General features: G+C 44.0%; 1 protein-coding gene across 1 annotated transcript in view; it reads right to left on the minus strand.

Moving 5' to 3' along the window:
* Positions 1-24,631, minus strand: part of LOC135819791 (uncharacterized) — a 51,565-nt gene that overhangs the window by 2,595 nt on the left and 24,339 nt on the right. The window contains exons 4-7 of the mRNA XM_065333057.1: positions 11,011-11,397; positions 7,125-7,460; positions 5,258-5,374; positions 2,488-2,562 (exon numbers count right to left, since the gene is read on the minus strand). Coding sequence (XP_065189129.1) covers positions 2,488-2,562; positions 5,258-5,374; positions 7,125-7,460; positions 11,011-11,397 — 915 coding nt within the window. The remainder of the gene's footprint in view (positions 1-2,487; positions 2,563-5,257; positions 5,375-7,124; positions 7,461-11,010; positions 11,398-24,631) is intronic.

Here is a 24,631-nt window from a genome sequence, read left to right on the forward strand (position 1 = left end):
ATGTGAAGTTATTCCGACTGGGGTTGCAAATGGTCTTTTATCTGGGTTTCTAGTAACTTTGATGATGCGACATTGTATTGTATTGTATTGTATTGTATTGCATTGGATTGTATTGTATTGTATTGTATTGTATTGTATTGTATTGCATTGCATTGGATTGGATTGCATTGTATTGTATTGTATTGTATTGTATTGTATTGTATTGTATTGTATTGTATTGTATTGTATTGTATTGTATTGTATTGTATTGTATTGTATTGTATTGTATTGTATTGTATTGTATTGTATTGTATTGTATTGTATTGTATTGTATTGCATTGCATTGCATTGCATTGCATTGCATTGCATTGCATTGCATTGCATTGTATTGTATTGTATTGTATTGTATTGTATTGTATTGTATTGTATTGTATTGTATTGTATTGTATTGTATTGTATTGTATTGTATTGTATTGTATTGTATTGTATTGTATTGTATTGTATTGTATTGTATTGTATTGTATTGCATTGCATTGTATTGCATTGCATTGTATTGTATTGTATTGTATTGTATTGTATTGTATTGTATTGTATTGTATTGTATTGTATTGTATTGTATTGTATTGTATTGTATTGTATTGTATTGTATTGTATTGTATTGTATTGTATTGTATTGTATTGTATTGTATTGTATTGTATTGTATTGTATTGTATTGTATTGTATTGTATTGTATTGTATTGTATTGTATTGTATTGTATTGTATTGTATTGTATTGTATTGTATTGCATTGTATTGTATTGTATTGTATTGTATTGTATTGTATTGTATTGTATTGTATTGCATTGCATTGCATTGCATTGCATTGCATTGCATTGCATTGTATTGTATTGTATTGTATTGCATTGCATTGTATTGTATTGCATTGTATTGTATTGTATTGTATTGTATTGTATTGTATTGTATTGTATTGTATTGTATTGTATTGTATTGTATTGTATTGTATTGTATTGTATTGTATTGTATTGTATTGCATTGTATTGTATTGTATTGTATTGTATTGTATTGTATTGTATTGTATTGTATTGTATTGTATTGTATTGTATTGTATTGTATTGTATTGTATTGTATTGTATTGTATTGTATTGTATTGTATTGTATTGTATTGTATTGTATTGTATTGTATTGTATTGTATTGTATTGCATTGCATTGCATTGCATTGCATTGTATTGTATTGTATTGTATTGTATTGTATTGTATTGTATTGTATTGCATTGTATTGTATTGTATTGTATTGCATTGTATTGTATTGCATTGTATTGTATTGTATTGTATTGTATTGTATTGTATTGTATTGTATTGTATTGTATTGTATTGTATTGTATTGTATTGTATTGTATTGTATTGTATTGTATTGTATTGCATTGTATTGTATTGTATTGTATTGTATTGTATTGTATTGTATTGTATTGTATTGTATTGTATTGTATTGTATTGTATTGTATTGTATTGTATTGCATTGTATTGTATTGCATTGTATTGTATTGTATTGTATTGTATTGTATTGTATTGTATTGTATTGTATTGTATTGTATTGTATTGCTCTTATTTTACATGGCAAGTCAAACGGGCAATCATGTCCAATGTTATGATGATGATGATGATGAAAAGGGAGTTAAGAACAAGATTAGTTATCCTGGATTATGGGGAGTGAAGAAAACAGTGAGTCTAGGAATCTCTCCTTAGATCATCTTAACATTGGTCATGAAAGTAGACTTTCAATGGACATGAGAGTTGAGATGTGCTAGGGCAGGACAACTAGAGGGGAATGCTAGGCTGTGTAATTCTGAAGCCACATGAGTTTGGAATCTTACATGGACACATGCATAGCGCAAACGTCCTGTGTTTTTTTTTTTGCTCCACTTCTTCCCCTACATGGAAGGGACTTTGTTGGACACATGCATATATGCATACACTTCCAAAGTTTTCATATTTCAAGTCAACAGTATCATGAAGCGAAGCTATGCTTCAACAACCCTTGGAGGTATGACAGCGCCCTGGAACATGACAAAACCAAAACAACACTCGCAGTCATTACCGTGCCAACGACCATGACTGGGTTTTCATACGAATACAAAGAGACAACATTACTATCAGATTAAAAGAAAGGACCAAAATAGTTCATGTTATACGTTGTGGGTGTCCAACACGAACAGTTGTAAGCAAGATGTTGTGTAGTCAGAAGGTGCAAGAGCTGGCACAATACTGACTGATGTGGTACCGATATTCAAAGACCTGATGTTCAGCTCTATCACGTCTTGCATGACAACATCTTGCTTATAACTGTTAGCGTTGGACACAAACTAGAAACTAGGGATAGCATGTTACATTTTGGTCCTTTCTTTTAATTCTAATCCTTCGCTCTACATCGAATGATTATTGTGAGAACGAAGCGTTGCCACAGCCAACTGAGAGCCAAGGTAATGAACTGAGGCTTCAATGCACTCACCTATATTCACCGAATGCCCAGGAACGAGCTGTGCCACTTCCTTGAGGATACGATCAAACATGGCTAAGACACTAGCTGCAGATGAACAACAAAAGTAAATACCAATTACGTTTTTAAAATAATTATAGCATTGAAGAGAACAAATTCTGCTGTCATCGCCACAAAAGAACGAATCGACAGCAGAATTGTTTCTCTTTATTGCTAATTTAAAAATTGTTTTCTCAAAGTCCATTACTTCCAAATTCTTATTAAAATATGATATCACAAGACACCGTTACTGGTCCTTAACAGCCCTCTGCTGACTAGCATCAACTGAAATCATTTTGGTTATGACTGCACTCCCACCCACCCACACCCACACACCCACACCCACACCCACACCCACACCCACACCCACACCCACACCCACACCCACACCCACACACACACACACACACACACACACACCTTGCTCCTTGGTAACACTGCCATCAAATGGTCACGTGTCCCCTGTGCAGGGGTCGACAGCACTGAGTTCAGCATTGGACCCAGAAACGCCGCTCTACTTCCTGGACAGGAAATTAGCACAGCTATGCAGGTCGAAACCACGGGATGACTTGCAGCAGCGACCGCAGCCGAGACAATGCGCTCTGCAGCAGGGCAGGGCAACCCGCTGTTTCCGGACCGAGTCTGCCGATGCCACAGCCGAGACCGACGCCACTTCAGCAGCCGAGTTGGAGAGACACTTATGCGAAGCTAGCCCGCCAGCACTCAAGAACCATCTCCCGCACGCATTACATAGTCGGCTGCCGGACTGCTCAGATATGGGCTTCCTCCTCTCGGCCAGGCACTTGTGGCGATTCTTGTATTTCTGGTGGGCGAAAGTACGCTGGCAAACATCGCAGAGCACAGAAGTGTCACGCTGAGCCGATCGCGGTACTGGTTGAGCGGAATACGCACTGCGCCATTTCCCACGCTCCTGGGCGAGGTCGTACCATTCCGTGTGGTCGATGTTCACTGCGGAGAGGTCAGCTCTGACAGAGTCTCGCCACCGTTTCCGAGGACCGCAAGCCGGCCTCGGCGGAAGGAGCGCACCAAACAGGAGCTGGCGCGGAGTTCTATCGCCGTCCATCCTAGCTAGATGGCCTAGCCACTCCAGACGGCGGCGAAGAACACGTGTGGTAATATCCACTGGATCTCGACGATTCCAGGCCTCCAGAATGGTCTTCCTGTTGATGTGGAAGTCCCAGGTGTCTCTTCTACCAAGGGCTTAGATTGCGGAAATGCAGCGAAGATGGAAGGCGGACAGCGCCGCAAGCTCGCTTTTCAGTGGTACCCAACACTCCGCTCCGTAAAGGAGAAGAGAAGCCACACATGCATCATATACCATTCGCTTCGTTGCCAGTGAAAGATCGCCATCATCAAAGACAGATCGACGCAATGCTCCGAATGCCCTAGATGCTGACGCTATTCGGGACTGAGTGTCCACTGCGGTGCGGCCACCAGTATGGATGATGGAGCCTAGGTAGCGAAAGTCATGCACATTCTCGACAATTCCCCCGCCAACCACCAATGGACGACGATCCTCCGGAGAAATGCCGAAGCCTACCGCCATTACTTTGGTTTTTGATAGGTTGATGGTGAGGCCGAAGTGAGTTGCGACGTCCATGAACCGGCTGAGCGCAAGTGTGGCACCATGGTGAGTTGTAGCAATAAGTGCCGAATCGTCTGCGAATTGACAGTCACGATGGATGTTGATTGTGTCAGTCTTCTGGCGTTTGAAAAGGAGAGACGGTCCAGAGTTAGAGGAGACGGGAAGTCCAATCTCAGGTATGTCCGCAACCTCACGCTGCCACAGCCGGAATACTGCCCACATGAATATATTGAACAATACTGGGGCCATACAACAACCTTGTCGAAGGCCATTTTGCACCTCAATAGGCTCGGCCTCGATGCCCGGGATCGACAGGTTTGCAGACATAGAGGTATGAAATGAGCTGATAATGGTAACCAGCTTGTCAGGTACGCCCGCCTTCCGGAGAATTTCCCACATGCACTTACGGGTGACGGAATCATAGGCCTTCCGTAGATCAACAAAAACCATGAAACCAGAGCAGCGATGTTCATATAGTTTCTCAGATATTTGTCTCACCGCGAAGATCATGTCCGCACAAGATCTGCCTTTGCGGAATCCACACTGCGTGTCTGGCAGGATGTCTTCCGCGAGCCGCTGCAATCTTGTCTGGACGAGGCCAGCAACAGCCTTTCCTACCACCTCCAGAAGAGCGATGCCCCTCCAATTGTCACAGCTGGATAGATTTCCTTTTTTTGGTATCGGGACAAGCTGGCAGTCCACCCACTCCTGGGGCACCCGCTCTGCATTCCACACTGTCTGGACAAGGTCTAGCAGTGCCATCATGAGGCCATCCCCACCAGCCTTCAGCAGTTCCTGTAAGATTCCAGAGCCTCCTGCTGCTTTTCCGTTCCGTAGTCGGCGCACAGCTTGCCTAAGCACACACATACACACACACACACACACACACACACACACACATTCACCTATACACAAGCAAAGTCAATACAAACCGCCAGGGTGAGACACAACTACTTCACTACTATACCTACGCCTACACTGGTTAAGCCTGATTCTCACTTCATTTCACGTACGGGAAACGCGTCGCATAGCGAAAAAGTGGACTTGAGTGCAATGATTTTCCCGTACGCGAATCCAAGTGTGGACCAGCCTTCATGCTGTCCTTGCCGCTACCCGGTCCGGTATGAATTGCCTTACGAGGAAGGGGTGGCTGCGTAGCCGCAGCTGCGATGGAGTCACTGATCCCGGGCTGTTGGCGCTGTGTAGCTGTCGGTGGAACATTTCCCGCCGATGGACGTGTACGGTGTTCAGGCACTGCAGTGAAAGAAGAAGAGAACAGCCATCAGCGGATGGCACAAAACGAGTGAATGTTTGAACAGTTTCCAAGGAATTCATTGCATTCCCAACTCATTACAACCACGCGCTCTTCAGCCGAACCATACAGACACCGGCAAGGACACTTCCGTTGAGAGATAATATTGGTCCACGCCTCTAGACAGCCGTTTCGCTCCCTGTCGGAGCTCATCAGTAGAGGATAATAATGATGATAACGGAGGAATGATCATTCTTATACACCAGAAATGGCGCAAGTGCGCGCTTTCCACATATAACAATGGCATATGCAAGCTGCTAAAATGGTAAAGTGTGAGAACAGCGATAAATATTCATAGTACGCGCTCATTGGTGGAGAAACACACCACACAGGCGACGAAAATCTTACGCGGAATACTGATGCCAATGGAAAGTACATGTATGTTGTTTATTATTATGATGTTGCAATGTCCATGTATGCAGGCGAGGCGAGACTCACCGCCGAGATCCCCAATGCGACAGGCTCGGTTGCCATTCAGGATTCACACCGACCTGTCCGCCTGTCAGCAGGATCGACAGCGGGAGGCCCCACTGATGCCGATGACGATACACACCAGGAAACTTGTAGTCGTGAGTGTGATACTAACAGGTCTAGTAGCAACCACTGACAAACGAGAGGCCAGCTGGGGCATTCACTCTAGTCAGGGCTGCTTGGTCGACGCTTCGTATCTGTAGCTCAGCTCAGTTTGATCAAACAAAGATGTTGCAGATGTGTCTTGCTTTTCACCTTCCTTCTTCACCGACTCATCTTGCCATCTCTCCTTCTTTCTTCACCGACTCGTCGTGTCCACTCTGCTCTGCCACTAACGGCGCATTAAAACTTCAGAACTAAATATTGCGACAGAGCTTTCGGCCATACTTTCAATTCATTGCATTCCCAACTCATCACAACCACGCGCTCTTCAGCCGAACCATACAGACACCAGCAAGGACACTTCCGTTGAGAGATAATATTGTTCCACGCCTCTAGACAGCCATTTCGCTCCCTGTCGGAGCTCATCAGTAGAGGATGATAATGATGATAATGGAGGAATGATCATTCGTATACACCAGAAATGGCGCAAGTGCGCGCTTTCCACATATAACAATGGCATATGCAAGCTGCTAAAATGGTAAAGTGTGAGAACAGCGATAAATATTCATAGTACGCGCTCATTGGTGGAGAAACACACCACACAGGCGACGAAAATCTTACGCGGAATACGAATGCCAATGGAAAGTACATGTATGTTGTTTATTATTATTATGATGTTGAAATGTCCATGTATGCAGGCAGAGGCGAGACTCACCGCCGAGATCCCCCAACGCGACAGGCTCTGTTGCCGTTCAGGATTCACACCGACCTGTCTGCCCGCCAACAGGATCGACAGCAGGAGGCCCCACTGAGTCTCGCCTCACCTGCATACATGGACATTGCACAATGTTTCAGGGATTTTCCCCTCATCAAACTGAGCATGGAAGGGTGCTTTGTTGCAATGTTTGACAATTAGAAGGTGTGATGGGCTTCGGATGGCAATCGTGAGTCAAGCAAGTGTCAGGTTTGGCAGGAAGCGGGCGTTCCATGCAGGAACAACCCACTTCATTACAAATACCACCAAAGACAATACTTCTAAGTTTGTTTCGTCATGCAGCTTTGTTGATCAAATACAATTTATTCGTAGTTGCAAGACAGTAGAGTCATATTCGTACTTACTGCTTTGCGTGCATATGGCTGGCAATGTCTGTTGGCACGAACGCAGTGCGATTGATCCGTCCGAAGCTTTTAAGTAGCCACAACGGGTGCCTGCGAATGACGACGTGTGCGTCCTTGATGTGTACATATCTATCGAGTCCAGGCCACGCCCAGCGAGAGGCTGTGAGTTGAGCAGCTGCCGTATGCAAGCGACGTCCGACGGGGCTGTGCCGGAAAGTTCACTACCATCGTAAATTTGAGCACACGCATCGGCTGCTTGCTGTCTCGAGAAAGCAATTGGATGGTATATGTACATGTTGCCATTGCACAATATCGAGAATCCCCTCTCCTCAATGGCTGCACAAACACAACATATTTTACAAGTTTAACTCGGATACTGAGCCAATAAGAAATGTAAAATGGAAGAAAAGCACATGGAAACGAGTTTTGAAGCAATTATCCACGTCAATAACAAGATAATACGCAGTCAGAAACTGCGATAACACAGCGCAAAACTGACAGGCTACTGAGACATTCAACATTCGGATATGTGTTAGATCTAGGTTTCAGGCCGTTGAATGTCTCAGTAACATGTCAGTTTTGGACCCTGTTTTAACACTTTCTGATTGCTTATTATCTTGTTACAGTCGTGGATAGTGGCTTCATAACTCGTTCCCATGTGTTTTTCCTTCCATTTCATATTTTACAAATGGCACAATTAGTGAAGAATACCGCGCATTAAGATCCCCAGTGCAGGCAAACGCCACTATTCTTATGCATTGCCTTTGATTTTTTGTGGTGGACATTTACGACTGCTCATACCTCCCATTTGCAAAGCATTTTATTATAAAGTACAGCAAAAGAAATTTTGATTTCCAGATTTTTGAGTAACACTTAAAACAGGGAGATCATCTCCCCACATGTTCGGCACTTGCACGTTCCAATAGATATAGTACTATTAGGTACCTCCTCCCGTACCTTTTCTAGCTGGCCTGCATGCACTCGGGTACTCACCTTTTGTCTCCTTTTGTTCCGTTGGCCTCGGTAGCTACTTGCGCGCCCATAATTGCCATAGCTACTTGCTGTTCAGACTTGATCTCTTTCTCTCTTTCTCACTCTTTAATGTACAAGTAGTCGTTTCGTTCGTCTGGGTCTCTTGTCTCGGCGTCTATAATAAATGTCGTTCCCACTAACTTGTTCCCGTTGTCCGTTGTAATGTCTGGAAAACAGTCATGTCGTCAGTCGTCCTTTTCGTACTCAATAGTACGATGCACACATACCGACGGCTGCAAAGCACACTAGACATGACTAGATTTGTCATGACGAGGATACCGTATGCGCTCGAATACAAGCCCCCCTTCAAATAGAGCCACCTCTCGAGCCCGTGTCACGTGCGTCAGAGGGAATCGGAATAATGAAGCCCCACCTCGTATAAAGGCCCGGGGCTATAATCGAGTGCGCAATGTCTGCACCATGCAGTACAGTTACGGGTACTTTACCGTACAGCGATAGAGTGTAGTCACTACATGTACTGACTGATCAACATGAATAGTGGACAGGAGACTGCGCTCTTGAACATTATTCTTTAGAACTATCACATGCTGTCACATGTTGCACGTTGATACTATTAGTGTATTGTAGTAGCGAATTGTGTACAGAACTGTCACATGCTGCAGGTGCAGTATTGTCAAGACATGCTAGGTCGCTTGCAACATTGGTGCGGTGTGTATTACTGCTATGGATTTCACGAGTGTGAAATTTATTTGGTAGCCAGTTAGAATTACATCACGAGTGCTTTTTTGTTACGTATACATTTTATGATACAGTGACATGTTCAGGAGCGGAATATGTTGTGGATTGTGCATTATGTAAGTAGAATTGTTGACACACAAATTAGTTGTAATGTACATGTATTTACTTGATACATTGCATTATCGCTATCCGTGGCAACTCCGCTACGATCTACTTTGTGAAACTTACTCTTGCTGACAGGGTGTGCTGTCACCCTGTTGCTCGGTGCAGTCACCCCCTGTTGATTCGGACAGACAATGTTTCACCTCCGTAATCTATTCTACATCCTTTCAACGATCATAACGATCATCTTGCAGTCTTGAGGCATATCCGCACATATCACATACGTGGCCTTAGGGAGCATCTCATAAGTTCGCATTTATTTTGCAAACGTAACGCATTTCGAATAGACTTTACCCCCTACCTCCCCCCCTCTATTCGAAAGTCTTATCGCACATTTTCTGTGTTTATCTACTGTACACGATCCCCCATGCTATGGTATGCTTATGTACATGATTGTTAGGGGTGAAAGTTGGCACTGAGATCCCGAGTTCGAGTACTCTGATTTTCTCCGATCGAATATTCGAGTATTCGAGTATTCTTCATCCCAAGTACAAGAGGCTTCGTAGCTGGCTGAAAAAAAAGAAAAAAAAAGTATTCTTCATCCCCTAAAAATTGCACACCGAGGGCCTTAAAGTCACATGATACAACCCTGATTGAACCGAGTGGCAGTCATTTTTCTCGGGTATATTGGTTGGTGGGTCATTTGGGCTCTCTCTACTCGTGAACAAATGTTCACCACACAGTCTGCACATCAATATCTGCCGACTGCTGCTCTGAAACTGCAGATTTCTGTGGTAAATGCATGTACCATGTATGAACGAGTACTCTGATTTATTCCGAGTACGATTATTTCTGAAAAAACCGAGCGAGTACTCGAGTATTCGGTATAATTGTTTCACCCCTAATGATTGTACATGTACATGGATATGAATGTTTTGCTAGAGCAGTCGTGAATGGCATACAGTAGTACCGCATTTACCGAGTACAAGTAGAATCAATGACATGTACACGCACATAAATATACATGTAGTTCCTCCACAACAACTGTACTGCTGTAAACGCTGGCCAGGTACATGTACAGTAAGTATCGTTTATAAAGTGACCGGATATAATGATATACCGGTTATTGTGATAGAACACGTCAAAATCAAAAACAAATCTGAAAAAATACAGCTAAAATATCACTATATACACTATTATCGGCTATACCGATATATCGCTTATTGTGATGGCCTTCAGGAAGCAAACCATATCAAATGTACAGGAAAATATCGCATATAATGATCAAGAGTGATCTTTCTGCATGCTCTTGTCCGTTTCTGGCTGTGTTGCCTCTCACGATGATGTTGCCAACTCACGTACACAGCCACTCATGTCTATTTCTGGCTCTACGCAACTCGTTGGACACCGAGTAGATCTACGATCTACGTGAGCACGGATCCAGCTCAGGCTTTTTTTGGAGAACACGCTGAAGAAGCAGCCATGCCACATGATGTATCGAAGTTCTAGTACATGTACAGTCTGTACTCGTACTGCACTGCCATGCACTGCTCTGTGTCATGCAACGGTACACAGTCCGCGGAGCATGCATGCACTTTCAGCATGCTTTTTCCAGCGTGTACGCATCATTTCATGTGCAGTCATGTGCCATGTGTCGGTCAAACATGCAAATCGGCTATAGTGATGCACCGGATATAGTGATACATTTTCGAAAATCAAAGGGGCACGTTATATCCGATATTTACTGTACACGGTTCGATCAGGCTGGTGTGACATTTGACACATCTGAGTAGCCTGCATGCATTATATTTGCTTCCTTGTTATATTTACATGTGTTACAGTAGAACTGACAGGGCGTACTGAGACAAGGCCCTTGGATATACTATACAGCAGTCGCGGCTCAAGCTCACTGCCATGCCGCGTGGAGTGGTCTAGTTGGCGGACTCTGACTTGTGCCCACTGTTTCCGCGGTTTTTTTCTCAATATTTCCTTGGCCCACCAACTGAGGGAATTCCCCTTTAACTTAACTTCAGGGCTGTAGCCTAAAACTCACCCGTCCGTCGCTGGCAAATGAATGGTCGCCATGGTTCTCCATTACAGCTAGTAGTGCTAGTGCTGACGGATGCTGCACCATTGGTGGAAGATACTGCTGCCGCTGCACATCTGGTTCCGAATGTACTGAACTGCAACAGCGGCGACCGACTGTTATGGTCGGGCAGCGAGCGGAACGTGTCGTCCAGAGACGCGGTGATACCGATATGTGCCTGGGTGTCACCCAGTGCTGCCACATCAGCACTGCAGTCTGCACCGATCTGGGCCATATCAACCACAGCCAAATGGCCGCCATAGTGCTGGCACTGTTTCTCCGAATTTGTCCATGTCTGCCGAGCACGCGCGTCCACTAATAGATCAATTCCTCCCGAGCAGGACCGCCAGGTTACTGAGGCACAAGGGAAAGAATAGGGGAAAACCAGATTTTATAACTATTAATTTTCTATCAACTTGCCTCAGACAGAACGCACTGGCTCGACGTTGTCGACAGATGCATGACCGTCATTTGATTTTTCGTATGAGCTATATGCGTGCTGTATTATTATTATTATTATGACGACTTTATTCACTCCCAAAGCAGAAAAAGAAAGCTTGAAAGGAGGCATGAAGCACAGCACCGGGATCCATATGACCCAAGGGTGAAGCACCAATCAATGAAGATAAAAGAAAATCCTGAACCAAATTTTGATAAACTTCATGAGAGAAAAATTCAAGTATACCAACTTCGATACTCACATAAAATCACAGTCATGTATAACAGAACTACTCAAGTAGTAAACACCAAGCATGCTGCACATGGGACACTCCAAGCAAGACAAACTCAGACGAGATAAAACGGCATATGCAGAGAAAGACAATACATGACTGGGATTATTATTATTATTATTTTGACTGGTTTGAGGGAAAGAGACAAACGGGAAAAGTCTGAAGAAAAAATTGACTGTCACCACCAGGACTCGAACCAGGGACCCTCGCTTGTAGCCAGCGATGCTCTAACCACTGAGCTATGGTGTATTATTATTATTATTATTATTTAAAAATTCGACGAGGAGACAATAATTTTAATATGGCAATAAGTAGGACGAGCTGAAGCGACATGTGGACTACTTTATTAACAATGTAAGCGATGGAGACGATGCAAGAAACAACCTAAAGGGTAAGGAAAAATACATGTAAGAAGAAAAAGGGCAATGGAAAAAAAAAGATGATTCGAACAAGTTTTCGTACAACACTCTTCAGGAATCACCGTTGTACTAAAGAACAAAATGAGAACAAAGGAAATAATATAGCAATCAAGGTAGGGTGACACGATACAATGACAGCACTAGAATATCGAGGTGCGATTTCTCACAAAAGTGTGCAGAAAACAAGGGTATACAAGTAAGAACTAAGCGTGACAAGTGTGTATCAGCAACAAAAAACAAAAAAGTGAGAACGAATGATAATAATAACAATAATAAACAAGAAGGTGACAAAACACATTTAGGCACAAGTGGCAACAACGTTGCCACACTACACAACAGAACATTATTTGAACAATTTTAGGGTAATAACACTATCTTTCTGGACACACAAATTCGGCTTATGAATGCGCTGACAAACAGCTTCCAAAACTTGTAACTGCAAAAGATAACCATGACGAGCACGGCACAAAACAGAAAAACAGGAATCAGAATAAGTACGACAACAGTCAGTACTAGAAACCAAATGATTGTATACTGAAGACTTGTTATTACGAGACGGACGCACACAATCTCGACTCACGCGCACACCCTCACACTCCCTCTCACCCTCACTCAGCTCACCTTCTCCCTCACTGTCCGAATCAGAACCTGCTCCGTCATCCACCGCGGTTTGACTCTCCTCCTCACTTGCATCGTCCTGCGTCTCACCTTCACCACCCACGCCAACCCTGAATGCCGTTGCCTTCACGTCAGTCGTCGTCCTTTCCGATTGTTTCCTTTGTATTTTTACCGTGAATTCATAGGTCCGGTTGTAATCTGCTGTAGATCTCCGTGGTCTGTCATTTGCTGCTTTGTTTTGTGGATTAGTTGTTGTTGTTGTTGTTGGATGTGAACCTGACTGACGTGAAGGCAACGGCATTCAGGGTTGGCGTGAGTGGTGAAGGTGAGACGCAGGACGATGCAAGTGAGGAGGAGAGTCAAACCGCGGTGGATGACGGAGCAGGTTCTGATTCGGACAGTGAGGGAGAAGGTGAGCTGAGTGAGGGTGAGAGGGAGTGTGAGGGTGTGCGCGTGAGTCGAGATTGTTTGCGTCCGTCTCGTAATAACAAGTCTTCAGTATACAATCATTTGGTTTCTAGTACTGACTGTTGTCGTACTTATTCTGATTCCTGTTTTTCTGTTTTGTGCCGTGCTCGTCATGGTTATCTTTTGCAGTTACAAGTTTTGGAAGCTGTTTGTCAGCGCATTCATAAGCCGAATTTGTGTGTCCAGAAAGATAGTGTTATTACCCTAAAATTGTTCAAATAATGTTCTGTTGTGTAGTGTGGCAACGTTGTTGCCACTTGTGCCTAAATGTGTTTTGTCACCTTCTTGTTTATTATTGTTATTATTATCATTCGTTCTCACTTTTTTGTTTTTTGTTGCTGATACACACTTGTCACGCTTAGTTCTTACTTGTATACCCTTGTTTTCTGCACACTTTTGTGAGAAATCGCACCTCGATATTCTAGTGCTGTCATTGTATCGTGTCACCCTACCTTGATTGCTATATTATTTCCTTTGTTCTCATTTTGTTCTTTAGTACAACGGTGATTCCTGAAGAGTGTTGTACGAAAACTTGTTCGAATCATCTTTTTTTTCCATTGCCCTTTTTCTTCTTACATGTATTTTTCCTTACCCTTTAGGTTGTTTCTTGCATCGTCTCCATCGCTTACATTGTTAATAAAGTAGTCCACATGTCGCTTCAGCTCGTCCTACTTATTGCCATATTAAAATTATTATTATTATTATTATTGTGTGGATTCATAGGAAGTGTGAGTTCTGAAGTCTGAAGAAAATGTTGGGCGGCCTCTGCTGGGATGACGACTACACCATAGCTCAGTGGTTAGAGCATCGCTGGCTACAAGCGAAGGTCCCTGGTTCGAGTCCTGGTGGTGACAGTCAATTTTTTCTTCAGACTTTTCCCGTTTGTCTCTTTCCCTCAAACCAGTTAATATTTTATGACTTGGGGCTCCCCGCGTGCTAGTTTGTACGTGAAGTGTGTGGGTTACAGTGAGGGCTGCGTCCCACCCGCCTGTGTGGATTCATAGGAAGTGTGAGTTCTGAAGTCTGAAGAAAATGTTGGGCGGCCTCTGCTGGGATGACGACTACACCATAGCTCAGTGGTTAGAGCATCGCTGGCTACAAGCGAAGGTCCCTGGTTCGAGTCCTGGTGGTGACAGTCAATTTTTTCTTCAGACTTTTCCCGTTTGTCTCTTTCCCTCAAACCAGTTAATATTTTATGACTTGGGGCTCCCCGCGTGCTAGTTTGTACGTGAAGTGTGTGGGTTACAGTGAGGGCTGCGTCCCACCCGCCTGTGTGGATTCATAGGAAGTGTGAGTTCTGAAGTCTGAAGAAAATGTTGGGCGGCCTCTGCTGGGATGACGACTACACCATAGCTCAGTGGTTAGAGCATCGCTGGCTACAAGCGAAGGTCCCTGGTTCGAGTCCTGGTGGTGACAGTCAATTTTTTCTTCAGACTTTTCCCGTTTGTCTCTTTCCCTCAAACCAGTTATTATTATTATTATTATTATTATTATTATTATTATTATTATTATTACGAAGTAGTGGTTGCGACTTCGGCGATGATTTGTAAGAAAGGTTTGCTCCCCACACAGTCGTGGCAGTCGTGAGTCAGTCAAGTGTCAAGTAAAGTCGGCGGAATAGCGCGAGCTCCGGTGTGGGGAGCAAACCTTTATTATTATTATTATTATTATTATTATTATTATTATTATTATTATTATTATTATTGTAAAATAGAAAAGGACATATGGATACGAGTTTAGAGTAACTCTCCATCACTGTAACATGATACTATATACAGTCAGAAAGTGCAATAACTAGGCACAAAACTGACAGAGTACTGAGACATTCGACGTCCTGACACCTAACTTTAACACATCTCCGTAGCGCTAACCGACAGCCTTCCAACTTGGAAGGTTCAAGGTTATGGAAAAGACCAAAGAGGGGAAGGCAAGCGCAACGAAAACGAGCAAAAGCTACAGTCCCAACGGAACAAAGAATGTCGATTGTTACTGGACGATGACGAGACCAGTACGATATTTGACAAAGCGGTCTAACTACAATTCGAAGCAGCAAAGCAGCACACCACCCAACTTGGGTGGGTCATAAATATCAAAGATAAGTAAAGAAAGGGAAGCTTTGCGAAAACGAATTGTACAAGCCGAAAGCCAAACTCCTACAGTACTCCTCATGCATGACATTGTGATGGACTAGTTGACTACAAAACAAGTTGTTTCACACGACGTACGTTTCGCCGTATGGTTCGTGACGGCTCATCAGGTGTGCAATTTGAAACTCGGATGTTGAGCCATAAATAAATGTAAAATAGAAAAGGACATATGGATACGAGTTTAGAGTAACTCTCCATCACTGTAACATGATACTATATACAGTCAGAAAGTGCAATAACTAGGCACAAAACTGACAGAGTACTGAGACATTCGACGTCCTGACACCTAACTTTAACACATCTCCGTAGCGCTAACCGACAGCCTTCCAACTTGGAAGGTTCAAGGTTATGGAAAAGACCAAAGAGGGGAAGGCAAGCGCAACGAAAACGAGCAAAAGCTACAGTCCCAACGGAACAAAGAATGTCGATTGTTACTGGACGATGACGAGACCAGTACGATATTTGACAAAGCGGTCTAACTACAATTCGAAGCAGCAAAGCAGCACACCACCCAACTTGGGTGGGTCATTAGGTGTCAGGACGTCGAATGTCTCAGTACTCTGTCAGTTTTGTGCCTAGTTATTGCACTTTCTGACTGTATATAGTATCATGTTACAGTGATGGAGAGTTACTCTAAACTCGTATCCATATGTCCTTTTCTATTTTACATTTATTTATGGCTCAACATCCGAGTTTCAAATTGCACACCTGATGAGCCGTCACGAACCATACGGCGAAACGTACGTCGTGTGAAACAACTTGTTTTGTAGTCAACTAGTCCATCACAATGTCATGCATGAGGAGTACTGTAGGAGTTTGGCTTTCGGCTTGTACAATTCGTTTTCGCAAAGCTTCCCTTTCTTTACTTATCTTTGATATTTATGACCCACCCAAGTTGGGTGGTGTGCTGCTTTGCTGCTTCGAATTGTAGTTAGACCGCTTTGTCAAATATCGTACTGGTCTCGTCATCGTCCAGTAACAATCGACATTCTTTGTTCCGTTGGGACTGTAGCTTTTGCTCGTTTTCGTTGCGCTTGCCTTCCCCTCTTTGGTCTTTTCCATAACCTTGAACCTTCCAAGTTGGAAGGCTGTCGGTTAGCGCTACGGAGATGTGTTAAAGTTAGGTGTCAGGACGTCGAATGTCTCAGTACTCTGTCAGTTTTGTGCCTAGTTATTGCACTTTCTGACTGTATATAGTATCATGTTACAGTGATGGAGAGTTACTCTAAACTCGTATCCATATGTCCTTTTCTATTTTACATTTATTTATGGCTCAACATCCGAGTTTCAAATTGCACACCTGATGAGCCGTCACGAACCATACGGCGAAACGTACGTCGTGTGAAACAACTTGTTTTGTAGTCAACTAGTCCATCACAATGTCATGCATGAGGAGTACTGTAGGAGTTTGGCTTTCGGCTTGTACAATTCGTTTTCGCAAAGCTTCCCTTTCTTTACTTATCTTTGATATTTATGACCCACCCAAGTTGGGTGGTGTGCTGCTTTGCTGCTTCGAATTGTAGTTAGACCGCTTTGTCAAATATCGTACTGGTCTCGTCATCGTCCAGTAACAATCGACATTCTTTGTTCCGTTGGGACTGTAGCTTTTGCTCGTTTTCGTTGCGCTTGCCTTCCCCTCTTTGGTCTTTTCCATAACCTTGAACCTTCCAAGTTGGAAGGCTGTCGGTTAGCGCTACGGAGATGTGTTAAAGTTAGGTGTCAGGACGTCGAATGTCTCAGTACTCTGTCAGTTTTGTGCCTAGTTATTGCACTTTCTGACTGTATATAGTATCATGTTACAGTGATGGAGAGTTACTCTAAACTCGTATCCATATGTCCTTTTCTATTTTACATTTATTTATGGCTCAACATCCGAGTTTCAAATTATTATTATTATTATTATTTCTCCTTTATTCACTTCTTTCGAAGGCGATAAGCCAGACCCACCGGGAAATATTTCCATGGGTGGGACAGCAAAAAGAAAGTGAAAAAACAAAAACAAAATAAATAAATAAATAAAACCTAAAAACCAAAGGGACAAGAACTAGTTGAAGGAAGAGGAAGAAAGGAAAGAAACTCAATCCGAACTCCAACATCAAAACAATAATAAAGAATTTGCAGCGACAGGCAAAATACATCAACCAATGAAGGGAGTAGTAACAAAGGAAATATCAGTCTTTATCAGTCGTTATTCAAGTCTCTTAGCTATTGAACATGCAAACGCAGCAGAGGTGCATCTACATGTTAAGGATAGTTCTCAGTATTTTAATCGAACCTTGTATAGCCTCCTGTTGCACAATAGCCAGGTCTCCTCCCTGCACAGTCCGAAGGCATTGAGGAGTCTCCCCCACCAAGCCTCCCAGGGCACCGACAACCACAGGGACCACGTCAACCTGGTTGAGGGACCAAATCCTCGAAATCTCCCGCTTCAAATCATAATATTTCGAGCGCTTTTCAGCCATTTTCTTATTGATGTTGTTCTCACCAGGAACGCTGATGTCTATAATGTAGGCGATGCGCTCCTTGTCATCAACAAGGAGCAGATCGGGCCTGTTTGCTGATAGTTTCAGGTCAGTTGGGACCGAATACTCCCAATAGAGGCGATACTGATTACTCTTGACCAATGCCTTGAGCTGGTGGTCGAATCGTGAAGCACCAGTAGGTAGATCTCGTGCTTTACACATTTCGAAGTGCACATACTTTACTATCCGGTTATGTCGTTCAATGTAACTGGTCCGAGCAAGAACTGGGCAGGCACTGACAATGTGGTCAATTGTTTCTAAGCTGCCCTTGCAAAGCCTGCAATTGGCATCAGTTCGAGGAATTGACTTCATTATGGCGTATTGGTAATTTTTCGTTTTGAGGGATTGGTCTTGTGCTGCCATAATCATGCCTTCAGTTGAAGGTTTCAGTGTCCTTGATTTCAACCACATGAAGGTAAGCTCCTTATCTAGGCGATTCTCCTCCAATCGGCTCCAATATCTCCCATGCAGCGGCATGGTGGAAAGTGTTTTGGATTTTCGCTCAGCGCACGCTTGTTTAATGGTATGCTTATTGGGTAAAGCTGGTCCAGCTGCTGGCAGATCCAAACTCGACAGGAACTTAGCGGCCTTTGCAGTTATTGAGTGGCTTTTTGTTGTAGGTTTTTGTTGATGATACTGATAAAGCAGGCTTATTCTGTCTATTGGGCTGGTACTCATGTAGCGGGCCAGGCCACACATGCTCCGGCCGTGCATATCCTCACAAGAGACCAAGCCCCGGCCTCCATCTCCCCTCTTCATATAGAGCCTGTTGACTGAGGCTTTGGGGTGGTGAAATCCAGACGCAGTCAAGGCTGATCTTGTCACTCGATCTGTGGTCTTGATTTCAGCCTCGGTCCAATTTACGATTCCATAACTATATGTCATAACCGGCAGAGCATACGTATTGATGGCCTTGATCATGTTTCGCGCATTCAATCCACTGTTAAGAAGCAAATACAATCTCTTTTTGTATTCTGCAGTGAGTTGCGTCTTGAGCTTCGGGTGAGGTATCATGGCTGCTTGCACTACTCCAAGGTACTTGTATGTTTCATTGAGTCGTAGCGACTCTGCAATGGTCTCATCGCCAACCTGGATAGAGCATCCTTCATCTGGTTTTCCTCTCCTGACGTGCAGCACGGCACACTTGGCCGGGTTGAGATTCATGCCGATGTCATCACCAACGCCACACACGGTAGACACGAGGGTAGTCACATCCTTTGTAGTTTTCCCATAGAGTTTAATGTCGTCCATGTACCAAGAGTGATTGATAGACAACTCGGCGTCTCTGCAGCTGACTCTGTATCCCAAAGGCAATCGGTTGAGCTCAAAACTGATTGGGTTTAGCGCCAGGCAAAACAGTAACGGGGATAATGTGTCACCTTGAAATATGCCTCTTCTTATTGAAATGTTGCCGGTAGTGACCCTGCATCTTCCCTGGTCGCATATGTGCATTGTCGTTCTCCAGTTCCGCATGCTACGAGCAATAGTTGTGACCAAAGACGGGTGGAATCGATACATCGTCAAAGCATGTAGAATCCATTCATGCGACACACTATCAAATGCCTTTTTGAAGTCCAAGTATGCCATGACAAGATTTCGCCCTTTCGTATGGGCATCCTCCAGAATCATCTTATCCACCATCAGGTGCTCCTTGCAACCAAGACCAGCTGCTGCACAACCGCGCTGCTCCGTTGCAAGTATTTCATGTTGATTGATGTGCTGCCACATAATCTTCGATATTATTATTATTATTATTATTATTCAAACAGTAGTTTGGAGGCGGTGGGAAAACAGTTTCGTAATAAGTATTCGCATGCAACGACGCAAATCCACACAATTCAGTAGACACTTCTTTTCTATCAAACGTTTTCTTTCCCTTCTCTTCAGGATAGTACAGGGAATGTTGGAAATTTGGAAAAACACATAACTATATAGAAAAATAGAGAAAAAGTCAACACTTCAACATAGGCGATAAAATGACTAAAGTGTGAAAAAAACTCGAAAACAAAAGCAGCAAGTTGTAGACAAACACGTTGAACACATCAAGAAGCACTTGTCACACTTTCACGAGGTGTGACACCAAACAACTGCAACGATAACACATTCTCCTTCTGTACACATAGTTCTGGATCTAGTTTACGAATATACAGAGCTTCTAACACAGCAAGATGTAACTTAGACCTTCCACGAGTTAAAACCGAAAAGACATCATCACTATACAACTCACGACAATTAGCACTTCCCGACAAATGACGCTTGATGGACGATGTCCGATCATTTAGCTCTGTCACCTTCGACGTTTGCCGTTGTTCTCTTCCGTTGGGCTTGTTGACACCTCCAACGTCCTTTGAATTCATTGCTCATGACAAGCAGGGTCCCAGGTTCGAGTCCTGGTGGGTCTGGCGTTTTTTTCTCTTTTCAGGCAGTTCACTTCCCTGACTGATCATTTGAAATTGAAGTTCTCCCAAACCTTTCCAAATTTAATCACTTTCTTTCACCTCTGGTAGTTTCCAGAAACTGACCGTGGTTGGTCCCCTGGGGGAGGGAAAAAGACCCAAGTGCCATCAGTATGTGTGGCACGTGTTGTGAATTGCCTTTGGAGTGAAAAACTTGTCAGCGCCTTCTGGGTTCAGCCTGGTCCCATAGCTCAGTGGTTAGAGCATTGCTCATGACAAGCAGGGTCCCAGGTTCGAGTCCTGGTGGGTCTGGCGTTTTTTTCTCTTTTCAGGCAGTTCACTTCCCTGACTGATCATTTGAAATTATTATTATTATTGAAGTCTGAAGAAAACGTTGAACGGTCTCTGCTTGGATGACGACTACACCATAGCTCAGTGGTTAGAGCATCGCTGGCTACAAGCGAGGGTCCCTGGTTCGAGTCCTGGTGGTGACAGTCAATTTTTTCTTCAGACTTTTCCCGTTTGTCTCTTTCCCTCAAAACCAGTTAATATTATTATTATTATTAATTTTTTCTTCAGACTTTTCCCGTTTGTCTCTTTCCCTCAAACCAGTCAGTATTTTACGACTTGGGGCTCCCCGCGTGCTAGTTTGTACGTGAAGTGTGTGGGTTACAGTGAGGGCTGCGTCCCACCCGCCTGTGTGGATTCACAGGAAGTGTGAGTTACGAAGTCTGAAGAAAATGTTGAACGGCCTCTGCTGGGATGACGACTACACCATAGCTCAGTGGTTAGAGCATCGCTGGCTACAAGCGAGGGTCCCTGGTTCGAGTCCTGGTGGTGACAGTCAATTTTTTCTTCAGACTTTTCCCGTTTGTCTCTTTCCCTCAAACCAGTCAGTATTTTACGACTTGGGGCTCCCCGCGTGCTAGTTTGTACGTGAAGTGTGTGGGTTACAGTGAGGGCTGCGTCCCACCCGCCTGTGTGGATTCACAGGAAGTGTGAGTTACGAAGTCTGAAGAAAATGTTGAACGGCCTCTGCTGGGATGACGACTACACCATAGCTCAGTGGTTAGAGCATCGCTGGCTACAAGCGAGGGTCCCTGGTTCGAGTCCTGGTGGTGACAGTCAATTTTTTCTTCAGACTTTTCCCGTTTGTCTCTTTCCCTCAAACCAGTCAGTATTTTACGACTTGGGGCTCCCCGCGTGCTAGTTTGTACGTGAAGTGTGTGGGTTACAGTGAGGGCTGCGTCCCACCCGCCTGTGTGGATTCACAGGAAGTGTGAGTTACGAAGTCTGAAGAAAATGTTGAACGGCCTCTGCTGGGATGACGACTACACCATAGCTCAGTGGTTAGAGCATCGCTGGCTACAAGCGAGGGTCCCTGGTTCGAGTCCTGGTGGTGACAGTCAATTTTTTCTTCAGACTTTTCCCGTTTGTCTCTTTCCCTCAAACCAGTCAGTATTATTATTATTATTATTATTATTATTATTATTGAAGAAAACGTTGAACGGTCTCAGCTTGGATGACGACTACACCATAGCTCAGTGGTTAGAGCATCGCTGGCTACAAGCGAGGGTCCCTGGTTCGAGTCCTGGTGGTGACAGTCAATTTTTTCTTCAGACTTTTCCCGTTTGTCTCTTTCCCTCAAAACCAGTTAATATTTTATGACTTGGGGCTCCCCGCGTGCTAGTTTGTACGTGAAGTGTGTGGGTACAGTGAGGGCTGCGTCCCACCCGCCTGTGTGGATTCACAGGAAGTGTGAGTTACGAAGTCTGAAGAAAACGTTGAACGGTCTCAGCTTGGATGACGACTACACCATAGCTCAGTGGTTAGAGCATCGCTGGCTACAAGCGAGGGTCCCTGGTTCGAGTCCTGGTGGTGACAGTCAATTTTTTCTTCAGACTTTTCCCGTTTGTCTCTTTCCCTCAAAACCAGTTAATATTATTATTATTATTATTATTGTAAAAGAGAAAAGGACATATGGATACGAGTTAAAAGTAACTCTCCATCACTGTAACATGATACTATATACAGTCAGAAAGTGCAATAACTAGGCACAAAACTGACAGTGTACTGAGACATTCGACGTCCCGACACCTAACTTCAACACATCTCCGTAGCGATAACCAACAGCCTTCCAACTTGGAAGGTTCAAGGTTATGGTTCAAGGTTATGGAAAGACCAAAGAGGTTTTGCTCGTTTTCGTTGCGCTTGCCTTCCCCTCTTTGGTCTTTCCATTACCTTGAACCTTCCAAGTTGGAAGGCTGTCGGTTATCGCTACGGAGATGTGTTGAAGTTAGGTGTCAGGACGTCGAATGTCTCAGTACACTGTCAGTTTTGTGCCTAGTTATTGCACTTTCTGACTGTATATAGTATCATGTTACAGTGATGGAGAGTTACTCTTAACTCGTATCCATATGTCCTTTTCTCTTTTACATTTATTTATGGCTCAACATCCGAGTTTCAAATTATTATTATTATTATTACTTGGTCCGCGTCAGCGATATTGTCGCTTATCTTTCAGCTTTGTTTATATGTCGCCATTGCTTACTTGGCAGCCCATTTCATCCCAATTTTGGTTAGCAAGTTAGGTGACTAGTACCTGATAGGTCTAGCTAGAGTTCGAGTGGATTTCGAGAGCGACGGGTGGGTGATTCTGATTGGTACAGTGCCGCATCAAAATAGATTATCTTGTTACGCTGTGCAGGAAAGAGCAGTGCAAGCCACAAGAAAGTAATCGGTTACTCGGAATCAGCTCCATTTTGCTGAACGGCCGAGATCGCTCACCTCAGGGATCGCTCGTCAAGCTGAGATCGCAGCTCCCTTACCTCCAGCTCAACGCTCGGAGTATTCAGCGCGTTGTGGAGATTTGCAAGCACTGTACGCGTCGTCGTCATCGTTCAAAATAAAATCTTGCAAAGAACGGCGTCTGATTCGAACCACACAGGCTGTCGTGCCGCTCACGCGAAGTCCTATAGAGAAGGCAACCGTCACGATCGACTTCTCTTTAGAAAATAGCCAGGCAGCGGAGAGGAAGAGAGATGAGCTTGCAAAAGCAAGAGAGTCGATCCCGAGCAAAATTATTTGTCACCAGCGCCGAGAGCAGCGATGAGGAGGACCGAAAAAATAGGAACCCTTCCTTGGACAATAAATTCCTCACAGCTAGTTGTCATTCTATACCTTACCGTCCATCGTACCAAGTTTTATCACTTCAAGTGCACGCATTCATGTCCAAAGGCTAAGTTCAAATTGTCGAAAGATAAGCGACAATATTGCTGACGCGGACCAAGTATTATCATCTGAATTTCATCCTGCATCTACTGCATGTGTTTTGTTAAAAGGCTACATAGGTTCTACATAGGTTTTGCATGCAGTCGGCCATTGGCACATGTTGGGCATGTATAGATTTGCATGCTACAAAAGATTTGATGTCTGAATTCATACTTGACTTTCCGCTCTTTTATGTTGCTCTCTTGCTGTGATGAGCAACCTCACCAACCCTACAACGTATTATAGACAGGACTGTACATGGGTATTATAGACAGGACTGTACATGGGTATTATAGACAGGACTGTACATGGACAAGTATCATAGGGTTGTTGTACTTGGTCCGTGTCAGCAATATTGTCGCTTAACTTTCGACAATTTGAACTTAGACTTTGGACATGAACGCGTGCACTTGAAGTGATAAAACTTGGTACGATGGACGTTAAGGTATAGAATGACAACTAGCTGCGAGGAATTTATTGTCCAAGGAAGGGTTCCTACTTTTTTCGGTCCTCCTCGTCGCCGCTCTCGTCGCTGGCGACAAATATTTTTGCTCGATATCGACTCTCTTGCTTTTGCAAGCTCATCTCTCTTCCTCTCCGCTGCCTGGCTATTTTCTAAAGAGAAGTCGATCGTGACGGTCGCCTTCTCTATATAGGCCTTCGCGTGGGCAGCACGACAGCCTGTATGGTTCACATCAGACGCCGTTCTTTGCAAGATTTTATTTTGAACGACGACGACGCGTACAGTACTTGCAAATCTCCACGATGCGCTGGATACTCCGAGCGTTGAGCTGGAGGTAAGGGAGCTGCGATCTCAGCTTGATGAGCGATCCCTGAGGTGAGCGATCTCGGCCGTTCAGCAAAATGGAGCTGATTCCGAGTAGCCAATTACTTTCTTGTGGCTTACGCTGCTCTTGCCTGCACGGCGTAAAAAGATAATCTATTTTGATGCGGCGCTGTATCAATCTGAATCGCCCACCTGTCGCTCTTGAAATCCACTCGAACTCTAGCTAGACC

The sequence above is a fragment of the Sycon ciliatum genome, chromosome 6 (genome assembly GCF_964019385.1).
Source record: "Sycon ciliatum chromosome 6, ocSycCili1.1, whole genome shotgun sequence".
In the NCBI taxonomy this organism is placed as follows: domain Eukaryota; kingdom Metazoa; phylum Porifera; class Calcarea; order Leucosolenida; family Sycettidae; genus Sycon; species Sycon ciliatum.